The sequence below is a fragment of the Bos taurus genome, chromosome 2, assembly GCF_002263795.3.
Source record: "Bos taurus isolate L1 Dominette 01449 registration number 42190680 breed Hereford chromosome 2, ARS-UCD2.0, whole genome shotgun sequence".
NCBI lineage: Eukaryota > Metazoa > Chordata > Mammalia > Artiodactyla > Bovidae > Bos > Bos taurus.
In genome coordinates this window covers 129,030,445-129,047,772 of record NC_037329.1, presented here as the reverse complement: position 1 = coordinate 129,047,772, position 17,328 = coordinate 129,030,445, and the positions used below count along the sequence as shown (strand labels likewise).

The 17,328-nt window shown below is 44.7% G+C and overlaps 1 protein-coding gene across 3 annotated transcripts in view; it reads right to left on the bottom strand.

Annotated features, from left to right (window-relative positions):
* Positions 1–8,593: 8,593 nt before the first annotated feature.
* Positions 8,594–17,328, bottom strand: part of CNR2 (cannabinoid receptor 2) — a 37,643-nt gene continuing 28,908 nt past the window's right edge. For 2 of the 3 annotated variants that reach the window (XM_005203221.5, XM_059876050.1), the window contains one exon: positions 8,594–11,855. In XM_005203221.5, coding sequence (XP_005203278.1) covers positions 10,725–11,810 — 1,086 coding nt within the window. In that variant the 5' untranslated portion in view covers positions 11,811–11,855 and the 3' untranslated portion in view covers positions 8,594–10,724. The remainder of the gene's footprint in view (positions 11,856–17,328) is intronic. The other variant, NM_001192303.1, reaches the window with a different exon arrangement.

The window sequence follows — 17,328 nt, the reverse complement described above, 5'->3', positions numbered from 1 at the left end:
TTTGCTTAACTCTAGAGCTCGGGTCAGGGCCACGAGCTCCACTAACTGAGCACTGGTTCCCTGGGGAAGAGATTTTGCTTCCAAAACCTGTTCAGCAGTCACCACGGCGTAACCTGCTTTACACTTTCCATCCCGAACAAAAGAACTGCCATCTGTAAATATTTCCATGTCAAGATTGTCTAATGGGGTATCCTTTAGATCCTCCTGAGCTGCATAGTTTAAAGTTAGGAATTGAGAACAATCATGACCAGGTGTTTCATTTTCCTTCTCAGGACGGAAAGTGGCAGGATTTAAATTTCCACAAACTTTAAGCTTAGTTACTGGTCCTTCTAACAACGACTGATATTTAAGAAGCCTACTGTCTGTCATCCAAATAGTAACCTTAGAATTTAAGATTCCACTCACATGAGAAGTCAGTAAAGTAAGTTTTCGTCTATTAATTATTTTTAAAGCTTCAGATGCTAATAAAGCCGCTGCCCCAATTACTCTTAGGCAGTGGGGCCACCCACGTGAAATTACATCTAATTCTCTGCTTAGATAAGCAATAGGTTGCTGGTGAGGTCCTCGGGGTTGTGTCAAAACTCCCATTGCCACACCTTTTCTTTCAGTGACAAACTAAATTCTGACCCTGTGGGCAAGCTCAGAGCTGGAGCTTGCAGGAGAGCAGTCTGAGGAATCTTAAAGCCTTTTGACTTTCTGGAGACCAAACCAGTTTGTCGGTTTGGGCCTGCTGAGTTTCAGCTATAAGTTTATATAAAGGCTGGGCAAGTTCCCCATAACCCGGAATCCAAATGCGACAGTAACCTGTGATTCCCAAAAATCCTCTCAATAGGTAGGGGATGGTTTAGTATAGGTTTAATTCTCTCAGGGCCTATGGCCCTAGTTCCTTCTGATATGATTAGGCCCAGATATCTAACCGATTGTTGACACAGCTGAGCCTTTTCTCTTGATGCCTTGTAACCACAGCCTGCCAGAAAGTTTAAGAAATCTTCTGAGGCTCGCGAACAAGCTTCCTCTGTCTCAGCACAGAGCAAAATATCATCTACATATTGTAACACCACCGCTTCAGAGCTATTAAAGTTTTGTAGATCCCGTGACAAACTGTCCAAATAAGTGAGGACTGTCACGAAATCCCTGAGGCAAAACTGTCCAGGTTAACTGAGAAGCTTCCTGCGTAGGGTCTTCAAAGGCAAATAGAAATTGACTTTCTTCTGCCAAAGACACCGAATAGAAGGCATCTTTCAAATCGACTATTGAAAAATATTTGGCTCGTTCAGGAATTTCAGACAATAGAGTATAAGGATTAGGCACCACGGAGTGTAAAGGAACTACAGCCTCAGTTATTATTTGTAAATCTTGAACTAGTCTCCATTTACCATTTGATTTCTTTATACCCCAAATAGGAGTGTTGCAAGGACTGTTACAGGGAATTAATAGTCCCTGCTCCTTTAAAATTTCGATGATGAGTTTTAACCCTTCCTTAACCTCAGGTTTCAGTGGATACTGCTTCTTATGTGGGAATACGTGCGGGTCTTTGAGCTTAACAACTACAGGAATAGCATTTTGTGCTCGGCCCACAGATTTTCCATCAGCTCATACCCTAGGATTTACATTTTGTTCAACTAAAGGGAGAGAAAGGGAGGGCTCCATATTCATGAAAACAGAGGCATGGACCTTGCTCAGTATATCCCTTCCCAAAAGGGGTGAGGGAAATTCTGGCACGATCAGAAACTCGTGTGAAAACAGCACAGAATCCTAGTTGCAAGATAAAGAATAACTGAAATAATACCTTTTGGCTCGTCCAGACAGTCCTATTATGGAAGCAATTCGGGAAGAAAGTGGGCCAGGGGCTTCAGTAGTAAGCACAGTATCTAAAAGGAAATCGATGGGTTGGCCCCCCACAATTATTAATACCCAGGGTTCCTCAGGTGTAATTAGGACGGGAGCTTGTGTGGGGACCCCCGGGCACCTTCAGTCCTGATTGTCTTGAGAGTCTGACCCCGGAGACCTACACCTCTGGGGACAGTCTCTCTTCCAGTGTGGTCCTTTGCGGACTGGACATGGAGCCGGGGGCGGCTTAGATGCCTGAGGGCAATCCCGCTTGAGGTGCCCCTCCTTTCCACAGTAGTAGCAAGCCCATCCCTTTTCACCTGGGTTCCTCTGGGCATTTTTCTCAGGATGTTTAAGAACGTTTTTCATAGCCATGGCAAAGGCTTCCACCTTTTCCTTCGTCTTTTTTTGCCTTTCTTTCTTTTCCTCATATTCCCTACCATAATAGACTGAGCCAGTTGTAACAGAGTATCTAAAGACTGATTTGGTCCATATTCCCATTTTAATAGCTTATGGCGGATATCTGGAGCCAACTGAGTGAGAAATCTATCCTTTAAGATCACTTTTCCCTCTTCACTTTCAGGATCAATCTCAGTGAATCTGCGAAGGCCTTCTCTTAGTCTGTCTAGGAGTTTACCAGGAGCTTCCTTCTCCTCCTGTTCTATGTCTGCTAATTTGCCATAGTTTAAAGGCTTAGAACGCACCTGCCAAAGTCCTTCAAGAATACATCTAACAAAATGACTGATCCCATCTTCCTTTAGCTGTGTTGTAGTCCCAGTCTGGTTCTATAGTTGGGACCACCTGATTCCCAGTGGGGAGGGCCCCTATCTCGTTCTCCCTCTTCCCTACTGATTCGTTACCAAGCCACTCATCTCCATAAGCAACCGCTTTTCCCAAAACTTGAGTCTTTGACTCGGAAGTCAGCGTTTGTCCCCAAGATATACATCACATCCTTCCAAGTGAGGTCATAAAGCAGAGTAACACCTTTAAAAGCTCTAATATATTTTTCTGGGTCCTCTAAATCGTCTCCCAGATCCTCCTTGATTCTTTGTATTTCTTGATAAGAAAAAGGCTTATTAACTCTCACAGACTGATTGTTTCTCCCGGTGGGTGTTTCATAAAGAGGCAACAGCTTGTGTGGCTGTTTCTCAGTCTCTCTGGCTGCTTTGCACATATGATCCCAGGGATAGATTTGAGAAACCAGTTTTTCTTCTTCTCTTTGTCTCCTGTCCTCCATCTCATCTCTTACTTCAATGGTCTGAGTTTCTACTGAAACCAGAGTAGTCTGAGGTTGTACTGAGATAGGAGTTGTTTGGACCTCCATGTGGGCAGTTTGAATCTCAGTTTGGATTTCCACTGAGACCAAGGCAACCCTTCTGAGGGGGGTTCTCTGGCTTTCAGTTTTCTCAGCTTGGAGCCCCAGGTACGGGGGCAAAGTAGGAGGACAGGAGGGAGCTGAAGGTTTCACGCCCAAATCTATACCCTTAGGACATAAGTCTGGCATATTTCGCAGAGGGAAAAAGGGCAATACATACACTACTTCTAACCATTTCCCTTGTTCCTTACAGAACCGGTCTAATTGTAGAACAGTATTATACCCTCCAACTGGCCACCGTTCGCCGTCCTCCAATGGATACCGTGGCCATGCAGTATCACATAGGACGACCAGGTGTGTCTTCTTTAAGCCCTGAGGGTCACATCTATCCCAGTTTTTCAGGATACAGTTCAAAGGAGTGAGGCTGGAATTGTTAGCTCCCATCTATAAAAAAGAAAAAAAGCGACCAGCGCCATTTTTCTACCGGAGGCGTCCCTCCCTGCTCTAGATGGGGGTGTAGACAGACTTTACACCAAAAGCTTTTCCTTCCTGGTCGGACTTAGTCTGCCCCTTACCGATGCAGGCGCTGTACTCGTCCCTCCTGGTTCTACCACCGAGATGGGGTGGGGATGTACCAGGGGTAGACCTGATAGCATCCCTACTTGACGTCCAGCTCTTCACCCTTAACCTTGCTTGCCTCTGAAGCCACCTGGGGTGCAATCAGAGTAACCTTCCGGAATGCCTCCCAAGCTAAGACCACTGGGGAAAACATTTGTCACCTGAGTGCCTGTGCACTACCCTGAGTATTTCCTGACCACAATAAGACCGACACAAACATAAAACTGATATGTTCTTTCCAAGCATCACCACACCAGTATAAGAGCCTCCTCTGATCCACTAAGAGCCAGCATTACCAAAGGAAAAAACCCATTGCAGTCCCAATCTGAGTAACCTTTAACCTCAGAGATGTTCTTGGAGCTAGAGCTCCATCTAGCTTCTGAACTTTTGATTCCTAGCGAGGCTAGGCGCTTTCTTGACTACCAATCCAAGTTTGGGACCTAAGCCACAGTACACAGTAACAGTATAGATCACACATCCATTGAAAGTCTATGATCCGATAGATTAGGTTAGTACTTCTAATTCCCAAGGAGTTATGAAATGGTCAAAGAGACCGAAAATTTGACCAAGAAAGGAGAGTTTGGTCCACACACTTTGCCCATTTCTGGTCGGTTCCCGAAGGAGACATTGGGTGCCTCTTGGCATTGGCTGGTTGGTATAAACCCCCTACAGGTTTCTGCCATAAGCCGTATGAGATCACCGTGGAACCGCAGAGCAGGGCTCCTTACTTGCTTCACGCAGGGCATGTCATTCATCCACACAAGCACACCGTAGAGTTAATAAAGCATGGCAGAAAACGTGTTCACTAAGAGAACAAAGAACTAGAGCTCCAAGCATCCTTACCTTGTCCTGAAGGATCCTGGACGAGCCCTCAAGATGAAAGGTTGTTGTTGAATCACATGAAGACACCGGGATTCTTGGCCCCCGGAGGAGAAGAATTCAATCCGGGGCCAGAGACAAGGCTTGATCTCTCAGAGCTTTTGTGTAACATGATCTCTCAGAGCTTTTGTGTAACAAAGTTTTATTAAAGTATAAAGGAGATAGAGAAAGCTTCTGACATAGGCATCAGAAGAGGGCAGAAAGAGTACCCACTTGCTAGTGTTAGCAATGAAGTTATATACTCTCCAATGAATCCAAAGAATGTCTGGAGGTTGTAAAGACCTCACCAGACCTACTCCCATAATTTACATTTTAAGATAACAGAATTAGCCAGAAGGCTTAATCCAGTGACTGTCCTCAGGCAGGATACATTATTGTTATATAATCCTTGTAAAGACCAGGTCTACTCCCATAATTTACATTTTAGGATATCAGAATTAGCCAGAAGGTTTAATCCAGAGACTGTCCTTAATCCAGAGACTGTCCTCAGGCAGGATACATTATTGTTATATAATCCTAAGGAATGTAGAGAAGGAAAAAAAGTTTGTCCTTCTTTCTCCTTGAGAATTCCAGACCCCTCTCTCCTTGGGGACCCCTAGACTTCTTATCCCAGAGAAGGCAATGGCACCCCACTCCAGTACTCTTGCCTGGAAAATCCCATGGATGGAGGAGCCTGGTAGGCTGCAGTCCATGGGGTCACTGGGAGTCGGACACAACTGAGCGACTTCACTTTCACTTTTCACTCTCATGTATTGGAGAGGGAAATGGCAGCCCACTCCAGTGCTCTTGCCTGGAGAATCCCAGGGACGGGGGAGCCTGGTGGGCTGCCGTCTATGGGGTTGCACAGAGTCGGACACGACTGAAGCAACTTAGCAGCAGCAGCAGACCCCTTATCAACCTGCCTAGGAAATGACTCTCACTTTCTTCACAGTCCAACTCTCACATCCATACATGACCACTGGAAAAACCATAGCCTTGACTAGACGGACCTTTGTTGGCAAAGTAATGTCTCTGCTTTTCAATATGCTGTCTAGGTTGGTCATAACTTTTCTTCCAAGGAGTAAGCATCTTTTAATTTCATGGCTGCAGTCATCATCTGTAGTGATTTTGGAACCCCAAAAAATAAAGTCCGACATTGTTTCCCCATCTATTTCCCATGAAGTGATGGGACCAGATGCCATGATCTTCGTTTTCTGAATGTTGAGCTTTAAGCCGATTTTTTCACTCTCCTCTTTCACTTTCATCAAGAGGCTTTTTAGTTCCTCTTCACTTTCTGCCATAAGAGTGGTGTCATCTGCATATCTGAGGTTATTGATATTTCTCCTGGCAATCTTGATTCCAGCTTGTGCTTCTTCCAGCCCAGCGTTTCTCATGATGTACTCTGCATAGAAGTTAAATAAGCAGGGTGACAATATACAGCTTTGACGTACTTCTTTTCCTATTTGGAACCAGTCTGTTGTTCCATGTCCAGTTCTAACTGTTGCTTCCTGACCTGTGTACAAATTTCTCAAGAGGCAGGTCAGGTGGTCTGGTATTCCTATCTCTTTCAGAATTTTCCACAGTTTATTGTGATCCACACTGTCAAAGGCTTTGGCATAGTCAATAAAGCAGAAATAGATGTTTTTCTGGAACTCTCTTGCTTTTTCCATGATCCAGCAGATGTTGGCAATTTGGTCTCTGGTTCCTCTGCCTTTTCTAAAACCAGCTTGAACATCTGGAAGTTCATGGTTCACATATTGCTGAAGCCTGGCTTGGAGAATTTTGAGCATTACTTTATTAGTGTGTGAGTACTCCAGGTGTTTCTTGACTTCCTACTTTTGCATTCCAGTCCCCTATAATGAAAAGGATATCTTTTTTTGGGTGTGAGTTCTAAAAGGTCTTGAAGGTCTTCATAGAACCATTCAACTTCAGCTCCTTCAGCGTTACTGGTTGGGGCATAGACTTGGATTACTGTGATATTGAATGGGTTGCCTTGGAAACGAACAGAGATCATTCTGTCGTTTTTGAGATTGCATCCAAGTACTGCATTTCGGACTCTTTTGTTGACCATGATGGCTACTCCATTTCTTCTGAGGGATTCCTGCCCACAGTAGTAGATATAATGGTCATCTGAGTTAAATTCACCCATTCCAGTCCATTTTAGTTCGCTGATTCCTAGAATGTCGACGTTCACTCTTGTCATCTCCTGTTTGACCACTTCCAATTTGCCTTGATTCATGGACCTAACATTCTAGGTTCCTATGCAATATTGCTCTTTACAGCGTCAGACCTTGCTTCTATCACCAGTCACATCCACAACTGGGTATTGTTTTTGCTTTGGCTCCATCCCTTCATTCTTTCTGGAGTTATTTCTCCACTGATCTCCAGTAGCATATTGGGCACCTACTGACCTGGGGAGTTCCTCTTTCAGTATCCTATCATTTTGCCTTTTCATACTGTTCATGGGGTTCTCAAGGCAAGAATACTGAAGTGGTTTGCCATTCCCTTCTCCAGTGGACCACATACTGATGGTAGTAACATAAATTTGTGCAACCACTGTGGAAAATAGAATAGAGATTCCTCAAAAAACTAAAATAGAGCTCTCACATGATTCAGCAATTCCTCTCCGCTAATCCAAAAAAATACATGAGCCCCAATGTTCATAGCAGCATTATTTACAGTAACTGGAAGCAACCTAAATGCCCATCAACAGATGAATGGATAAAGAGGCTGTGGAATGGAACACCACCGAGTCATGAAAAAGAATAAATTCCTGGCAGGTGCAACAACATGAATAGACCTGGAGGCTATTATGCTAAGGGAATAAGCCAGACAGAGAAACATGAATAGTGCATATGTTCTTACTTATGTGTGGAATCTAAAAAAACAAACAAACAAAAATGAACATAACAAAACAAAAACAGACTCACAGTCATAGAGAACAAACTAGTAATTACTGGTGGGGAGACAGAAGCAGGGAGGGACAAGAGGAGTTGGGGTTAAAAGGTACAAACTACCATGTATAAAATAAATAAGCTACAAAGATATATTGTACAACACAGGGAATATAGCCAATATTTATAATAAATTAATGGAATTTTTTTTTGTCTAGAAAAATGTTGACTCATTGTTTTATACCTGAAACTAATGTAGTAATAACATTGGAAATAAGCTATACTGCAAATGAAAAAAAAAAAGACACTCAGAAATAAAGAATGGGGAAAGGCCATGTGAAGATAGAGGCAGAGGTAGGAGTTATGCTGCCACAAGCCAAGGGACACCAGGAGCTGCCAGAAGTTGGAAAAAGCGAGGAAGTGTCCACCTACTGGGAGCGTCCCAGGTGGCTCAGGGCTAAAGAACCCGCCTGCCAATACAAGAGACGCAGGTTTGAACCCTGGGTCAGGAAGATCCCCCGGAAAAGGAAATGGCAACCCACTCCAGTATTATTGTCTGGGAAATCCCATGGACAGAGGAGCCTGGCGGGCTACAGTCCATGGGGATGGCAAAAGAGTTGGACACAACTTAGCGACTAAACAACAGCATCCTTCCCGTGAAACTTTGGAGACAGCATGGCCCTGTTGACGCTTGATTAGTTTCTAGAGTCCAGAACTATGAAAGAATAAATTTCTATTGTTATAAGCCACTCGGTTTGTGGAAAGTTGCTGCAGGAAGTTAATATAGGGCACAAAATGAAGTATGTTGAGACATAATGATAAGGTTGCAGCAATTTGCTGTTGCTGCTAAGTCGCTTCAGTTGTGTCCGACTCTGTGCGACCCCATAGGCAGCAGCCCACCAGGCTCCCCTGTCCCTGGGATTCTCAAGGCAAGAACACTGGAGTGCGTTCCCATTTCCTTCTCCAATGCATGAAAGTGAAGAGTGAAAGTGAAGTGGCTCAGTCGTGTCTGACTCTTAGCCACTCCATGGACTGCAGCCTACCAGGCTCCTGCGTCCATGGGATTTTCCAGGCAAGAGTACTGGAGTGGGATGCCATTGCCTTCTCCGAATTTGCTGTTATGAAAATTTAATATTATTATTAGATTTATTAAGTCATATTACCACTTATACTTTATACATATTTGTCACTATTAGACTTATTATTATTGAAGTCTGATTATTATCTGTAGGCTTGTTTATTATTACTATCCGAATCAAGCAGAATTTGACTGAACTGGGCCAAGAAGTTAGTGGTAAAGAGGGTAGGCTTAGCAGTCAAACAGAACTGAGTTGAAAACCCCAGCTTTGGGTACATATCAGTAGTGTGATCTCAGTCAAGTGATTTTTGCCTTTTAGACATTGTCCTCATCGGTAAATTGCGGCCACCAAACTCTCTTCATCAGATTATTGTGAGACTGAGATTCCCCATTTAAAAACACTTAGCCCAGGAACTTCCCTAGCGGTCCAGTGGCTAAGATTCTGCACACCCAACGCAGGGGTCCGGGATTCAATCCCTGGTCAGGGAATTAGATTCCACATGCCGAAACTAAGGGATCCCCAGTGCCACAGTGGAGCTGGAAGATCCTGTGTGTCTCAACTAAGACGCACCACAGCCAAATAATTTAAAATACATAAAAGCACTTAGCCCAGTGCCTGGCACACAGTAACATCTCAATAAATGCCAGTCAACTCATGACCAAAGCACATAGTAGGTCTACTCTACTAAAGTTGCCTCAAATAATCTCTCTTCCACGGCCTTGATGATTTCTTTCTTTGTACCACCATCAACTTTCTTTCTTCATTGGGTCTATTCCCAGCAGAATGTAGAATGTGAGCCCCATTAGACAGGGGCAGAGTCTCATTTATGGCTGGACATCCAGGATCTAGCACAGAGCCTAGTGTGTATTGGTGTGATGGTTGGATGAATGAATGAATGGCAAACACCTGGTCTTGTAAATATTAAATGAAGACACGTTTAATCAATACATTTCCTTTTATTCCATCTGTAGTCCCAAATAATTGCATCAGAATTCTTATGCATCCTCCTCACCATCAACAATTTCTCCTGCCTACTGCTTTAAGCCCCTTTGGTAGGAATCCAGCCTCCCTGATAATGTAAAACATGGGTATCCTGGGATCTTCAAAAGCATGGGGCTGAATCCTTGCTGGAGCTGATGGACTGTGGGACATGAGCCCTATGCTTGGCACATGGTAAGGGAATTTCCCCTTCCTCCCACTTGCTCTGTTTATTATTTATTATAGGGTTCAGGTGGAAGAGGAGACAAAGGGGCTGAATTGAGGGATGGCTGGGAACAATTCGGGGATTTATAAAACCTTTGTGTATATCTTCCTTTTTCTTGGAGTTGGATTAGACTGGCACACTGCCTGCTTCCAGTGGTACCACCAAAAAGGACTTAGCAAGACCAACAGAATTCTCTGAAGATTCTGCATGCCAAGTGATCCCAGCCTCCTCTGTATTCCCCAGGTCCCTAGGAGACACTGTGATTGTGGATGGGGATTATCAGGGTGTCAGAGAGGGCCACTGCCCTAATAATAAGATGCTCTGAACTGGAGACTTGTCAGTTACCTTTGCAAGAGGGGGATCGACATCCTTGATCCTCATCGAATTTTAGTTCTTGGCCCTCTGTGGGAAGGGTGACCTTCAGGTAGGGCCTTTCATAGCTCTAGAACCAAGGAGGCCCCTAACAGTTAAACAGGAAGAAGGGCTGTCCAGCCATCCCATCTGATATCCTGAGATCCCAGGAGAATGATTCATTCTTCCCAGATCTCCTCCAGGTCCCTCATTGCTGAGCGTGAAAGCTCCACCTGGCTCCTGGGGTCTCTGGAGAATTCAGGCACTAATCTGTTTTATTGGGAAGGTTGTTCTGACCTGCACTGAGCCTGTCCCAAGCCGCCTGCCTCCTGCCCACCTTGCCGCCCCTCACAGGGCCTGACTACCCAATAGACTGTGATCAGGTCATGCAGACAGGCATGACCAGGCTACCTTCCAGGGGTCAGTACCAACACTCAGTGGAAAGGGCTAAGTGTCCAGGCCTCTGGGGCTGGTTCAAGTCAGATGAGAGGACCAAGGCCACTCTTCCTCCTTCGGGGAGTGAAATGACTTCTGACTTGGCTGATTTCATAATGTGAAAGTGATCACATCAGTGATCAGAGCTCATCAGGCCAGGATAGCTCTCTGGAATCTAGCCCGGGGGTGGTTTTCACATCAGCCTCTGTCTCAGTGACTGAGGACCTGGGGATCTCTCCTTTTCCTTCTGGCCCAAGGCCCCTCACGCACTTCTTCCAGCGGGCGAGGCGGTGATGGGCAGAGGACCGGATCTCCCCGCTCCGCAGGGCATAGATAATGGGGTTGACCATGGAGTTGACAAGGCAGAGCAAGGAGCAGAAGGCAAAGACCTTCTTGACCTGGTCGCTTAGCCTGGCACCCAGGCTGTAGACCATGAGGGCCAGTACCGGGAACCAGAATATGAAGAGCACAGCCAGGAGCATCCCCAGGGTCTTAGCCAACCGCACATCTAGCCGCATCCGGGCTATTCCAGACAGGTGTCTGTCCCGGTGCTCAGCCAAGCTGGCTACGTGCTGATGGGCCTTCCAGAGGACATGCGCGTAGGTGTAGATGATGCCGGCGAAGAGGGCGGCGATAAACAGGAGCCAGCCCAGCAGATAGTCATTGGGGATCAGGGGGAAAAGCTCAGAGCAGGGCCTGGGGCAGCAGGTCCATCCCATGAGGGGCAGGTAGGACACCAATGCGGCGAGCACCCACATGATGCCCAGGGTCACCAGTGCCCTCCTGCGGGTGAGTAGAGCTTTGTAGGTTGGCGGGTAGCGCAGACAGAGGTAGCGGTCGATGGCAGTCAGCAGCAGGCTGCCTAGGGAGGCTGTGAAGGTCAGAGTCACGCTGCCGATCTTCAGCAGGAAGACAGCTTTGGAATCCACGCCATCGAAGACGTGGAAATGTACAAAGCTGGAGGCAAAGACCACACTGGCCAGAAAGTCGGCCCCAGCCAAGCTGCCAATGAACAGGTAGGAGGGCTTCTTGCGGAGCCGGTGTGAGGACCCGATGAGGTAGAGAACAACCAAGTTCTCCAGGGCACTCAGCAGGCCCAGGAGGGTGCACAGTACCGCGATCGCGATCTTCTGGGGACCGCTCAGGATCATGTACTCCTTCATGGGGTTGAAATTCAAGCCATCGCTGGAGCCATTGGCTGCCTCTATCTTCAGGCATATCTCCATGGGGTGGGTCCCTGGGCTTCTGCTGGGCTTGCCAAGAAGTCTTTGCTGTAGCACAAGAAGAAGAGATGAGTCTTTTTCAATCAGTGCAATGACCTCGCACAATCACTGCCAAGTCACTTCAGTCGTGTCCGACTCTAACTGTAGCCAAACTCTTCACCCGAGCAGATGGATCATATTTGTTGCTCTCTGCGGTGTCCCTAGTGTCTCAGACCATAAAGAATCTGCCTGCGATGCAGGAGACCTAGGTTCCATCCCTGGGTGGGGAAGATCCCCCGGAGAAGAGCAAGGCAACTCACTCCAGTATTCTTGCCTGGAGAATCCCATGGACAGAGGCACCTGGTGGGCTACAGTCCACGGGGTGGCAAAGAGTTGGACACGACTTTGTGGCTCACACCTTCACTTTGTCACTTTCCCTCTATTTTACCCTTTCTCCATCCTAGTGAGGATGTACTAGGTCTGTGCTGGTTGCCTTAGGAGAGGCATGTGGGAATTCAAGAAGCTGAAAAAGTGAAAAAAGTGAAGTCGTTCAGTCGTGTCTGACTTTTTGCGACCCCGTGGACTGACCCCTGTCCATGGGGTTTTCCAGGCAAGAGTATTCCAGGCAAGGTTGCCATTGCCTTCTCCAGGGGATCTTCCCCACCCAGGGATCAAACCCAGATCTGCTGCACTGCAGGCAGATGCTTTACCATCTGAGCCACCAGGGAAGTACATCAAGAAGCCAAGGTGGCCTGCAAACTATATGATCTCACATATATGTGGAACTAAAAAAAAACCCCAAATTAATTCAAAGATACAGACACTAGCTTGGTGGTTGCCAGAAGCAGGGATTGGTGGGAGGGTGGTGTGGATGAAATGCCTTTCAATTATAAAAGTACAAGCTTTCAATTATAAAAAAGTCTTGGGGATAGCTACTAATACTATATTTGAAAGTTGCTAAAAGAATAGATCTTGAAATTCCTCATCATAAGAAAAAAACTGCAACTGTGTAATAATAAGGAAATGGCAACCCACTGCAGTACTCTTGCCTAGAAAATTCCATGGATGGAGGAGCCTGGTGGGCTACAGTCCATGGGGTCTCAAGGAGTCGGACACGACTGAGCGACTTCACTTTCACTTTTCAATGACTTATTACGGTGATCATTTCCCAATACGTACAAATATGAAATCATCATGTTATACACCTGGAAATAGTATTATGTCACATGTGAATTATACCTCAATAAAGTAAAATAAGAAATAAAAGTGACTTGCAAGCTTTTTGGGTTTAAGCAAAAAACTACACTAAAGGCTTCATTTTGAAAGTATGGACATGGGGTCGCTCATTTTGAAAGTATGGACATGGGGTCGCTCTGACTGGGGTCAGTCAGACACGACTGAGCAACTGAACTGAACTGAACTGAAGGGTCAGAAACTGAAAGGAGGGCTTCCCTGGTGGCTCAGTGGTAAAGAACCCGCCTGCCAATGCCGGAGACGCAGATTCAGTCCCTGGTCTGGGAAGATCCCACATGCTGGGGAGCAGCTAAGCCCACAGGCCACAACTAGAGCCTGTGCTCTAGAGCCTGAGAGTTACAACTGCTGAAGCCTGCACGCCCTAGAGCCCATGCTCAGCAACAAGAGAAGCCGCCACAATGAGAAGCCCATGCACTGCAGCTAGAGAGTAGCCCCTTTCTCCACAACTAGAGAAAAGCCTGCAGAGCAATGAAGGCCCAGAAGAGCCAAAAATAAATAAATAAAGTTATATTTAAAAAACTGAAAGGCAATCAAAACCAAGAAAAAAATGGAATGCAGAGTGATAAGGTGGAGAGTTTTTTGCATTTGTGTTTTATTTTGTTTGCCAGTTTTGGTAAGTAAGATGCTGAAGGTTTAACAACTTTTTAGGGATGGTTAGACAAGACTTGGGTTTCACAGCAGTAGAAATGCTAGATAAAATATAGGAGTCCCGATAAATTTGAATGTCAGATAATGAATCATCTTTAGTATAAGTATGTCCTAAGTATTGAGAAAAACAAGCAGGGCACCCGAATATTGTAAGGGACATTATTAGAAAGCAAACTTCGAATTTCTCTAGAGGGATATACTCTCTTATCCAGGTCACACAAGATTTCCACATATAAAGGCCCAGGGAATTTGAGCTCATGATGCAGAATTACAAAATGCACAAGTAAACATGAAGAAGAGTTAGCAGAAATGTCATACGGTAGAATTAGACTTCCAAGAACTTCATATAATTCTTGGGTTTATGTTATAGAATATGTATATAGGCTTTTTCTTTTTCTTGCAGCACGAAATCTTAGTTCTTAGTTCAGGGGTTGAACCCATGCCTCCTGCACTGGAAGCACGGAATCTTAACCACTGGACTGCCAGGGAAATCTGAATACGTTTAATATGATTAAACAATGAGGAATCAAAACCATGATTACTTAGTGAGAGGCGAGGCAGATTTGAAGAAGAATCAAGTAGAATTTCTGGAAGTGAAAAATGAAGTCACTGAAAACGGAAAGCCTTAAGAGGAGGTGAAAGAGCAGAAGAGACTAGGCAGCCAAAAGCTCTGATCTGGAAAGTGGATCTGAGGAAACTTCTCAAAAGGCTGCACCAGGAGATAGATGGGAAATACGGAAGAACGGTTAAGAGACAGGAAGGATCAACAGAAAAGGTTTAAAATATATCCAACTGGAATTTCAGAAGAGAAGAATAGAAATTGGTGGTGGGCATTGGGGAGGTCATATTCAAAGAGATGCTAGTGGAGAAGTGCCCAGAATTCTCCTGGATGTGATTCCTCTGATTCAGAAATCACAGTGAACTTCAAGCAGGTTTTTTTTTTTTTTTTAATTAACTGTAGTTGATTTACAATGTTGTGTTAGTCCCAGGTGTACAACAACATGGTTCAGTATATATATATATATTTTTTTTCCAGATTCTTTTCCATTATAGGTTATTATAGGATATTGAATATAGCTACCTATGCTATACAATGAAAAAAGAAAAAAAAAGTGCTAGTTGCTCAGTCCTGTCCTGATTCTTTGTGATCCCTGGACGGTAGCCTGCTAGGTTCCTCTGTCAGGAGGAATTCTCCTGGAATTCTCTGGAATTCTCCAGGCAAGAATTCTGGACTGGGTTGCCATGCCCTTCTCCAGGAAATAAATAAATAAAAGTCAATAGTGTTTTATAAAAATAATATTATATTTATATATACATACCTTTTCAGTTTCTTTTCCATTGTAAGGTATTACAGGAGATTGAATATAGTTCCCTGTGCTACACAGTAGGACCTTGTTTATCCATTTTACATATAATCATGTGTTGAGCAGAATTTTTAAAACAATGAATTCCGCATTCACATATATTGTAATAAAACTTCAGAATGCCAAAGACAAAGAGAAAAAATTAAAAACAATCAGAGATTAAAAAAACACAATACCTGCAAAGGAATCACAATGAAATTTAAAAGCAGATTGGCCAAGAGCAATAATAATAGCCAGAAGATAGATGGCAAAAAGCTAGCTGTCACTCAAAATAATACAAATAGAATTATTCACTAACAGACCTTCACTGAAGAAAATCTAAAGGAGGTGCCATCAGAAGAAGGAATTCTCCGTAGAGGGAAGGATAGAAAGGCAAGAAGGAATTGTGAACAAATAAGTGAATAAATGTATGAGTAAATAAAAACATGTCTGTATAAAGCAATAATAGAAGAAGCACAAGCTGGTATCAAGATTGCTGGGAGAAATATCAATAACCTCAGATATGCAGATGACACCACCCTTATGGCAGAAAGTGAAGAGGAACTAAAAAGCCTCTTGATGAAAGTGAAAGTGGAGAGTGAAAAAGTTGGCTTAAAGCTCAACATTCAGAAAACGAAGATCATGGCATCTGGTCCCATCACTTCTTGGGAAATAGATGGGGAAACAGTGGAAACAGTGTCAGACTTTATTTTTGGGGGCTCCAAAATCACTGCAGATGGTGATTGCAGCCATGAAATTAAAAGACGCTTACTCCTTGGAAGGAAAGTTATGTCCAACCTAGATAGCATGTTCAAAAGCAGGGACATTACTTTGCCAACAAAGGTCCATCTAGTCAAGGCTATAGTTTTTCCTGTGGTCATGTATGGATGTGAGAGTTGGACTGTGAAGAAGGCTGAGCGCTGAAGAATTGATGCTTTTGAACTGTGGTGTTGGAAAAGACTCTTGAGAGTCCCTTGGACTGCAAGGAGATCCAACCAGTCCATTCTGAAGGAGATCAGCCCTGGGATTTCTTTGGAAGGACTGATGCTAAAGCTGAAACTTCAGTACTTTGGCCACCTCATGTGAAGAGTTGACTCATTGGAAAAGACTCTGATGCTGGGAGGGATTGGGGGCAGGAGGAGAAGGGGACGACAGAGGATGAAATGGCTGGATGGCATCACCAACTCGACGGACATGAGTTTGAGTGAACTCCAGGAGTTGGTGATGGACAGGGAGGCCTGGCGTGCTGCGATTCATGGGGTCGCAAAGAGTCGGACACCGCTGAGCAACTGAACTGAACTGAACTGAATAGTGACTGAGACTGATTTGGAGGGGATAAAAACAGAGTGCAAGTAAAATTGTGAATGACAGTAACATAAGCCGAGAGAGAGGAATAGAGCTGCAGCTTTATTTAGGAAGTGAGTAACGGTATTGAACTGTGGTGCTGGAGAAGACTCTGGAGAGTACGTTGGACTGCAAGGAGATCCAACCAGTCAATCCTAAAGGAAATCAATTCTGAATATTCATCATAAGGATTGGAACTGAAGCTGAAGCTCTAATACTTTGGCCACCTGATGCAAAGAGCCAACTCATTGGAAAAGATCCTGATGCTGGGAAAGACTGAAGGCAGGAGGAGAAGGGGACGACAGAGGACGAGATGGTTGGATGGCATCACTGACTCAATGGACATGAATTTGAGCAAGCTTCAGGGGATGGCAAATGACAGAGAAGCCTGGAGTGCTGCAGTCCATGGGGTCACAAAGAGGTGGACACAACTGAGTGACTGAACAATAACAAACGGAAATGATCTAATTTAGACTTTTAAAAATCAGGCATCAGGACTTCACTGGTGGTTCAATGGTTAAGACTTCACCTTCCAATGAAGGGGTGCAGGTTCGATCCCTTGTTGGGAAGCTAAGATCCCACAAGCTTCATGGGCCAAAAGGCCAGACATAAACAATAGAAGCAACATTGTAACAAATTCAATAAAGACTTTTAAAATGGCCCAATAAACTTAAAAAAAAAATCAGGCATCATCCTGGCAACTAAAAATTGGCACTTACCAAGAGCATTGCCAATGAATGAACAACAAAGGCATTTGCCATCTGCCTCTACAGGAGATTGAACCCTGCTGCTATAGCTGTTGACCTTCAACAACCCCTGAGGGAGTTTAGGGTGGAGTGAGGCACCCTGTGCTCCAGGGAATCTGGTGGGACAGGTCTTTAGATAGTTGGATGTTTTTAGGAACGGATTTTATGATATCAATCCTTGCATCTCCTCATATGTACAGAAGCCCT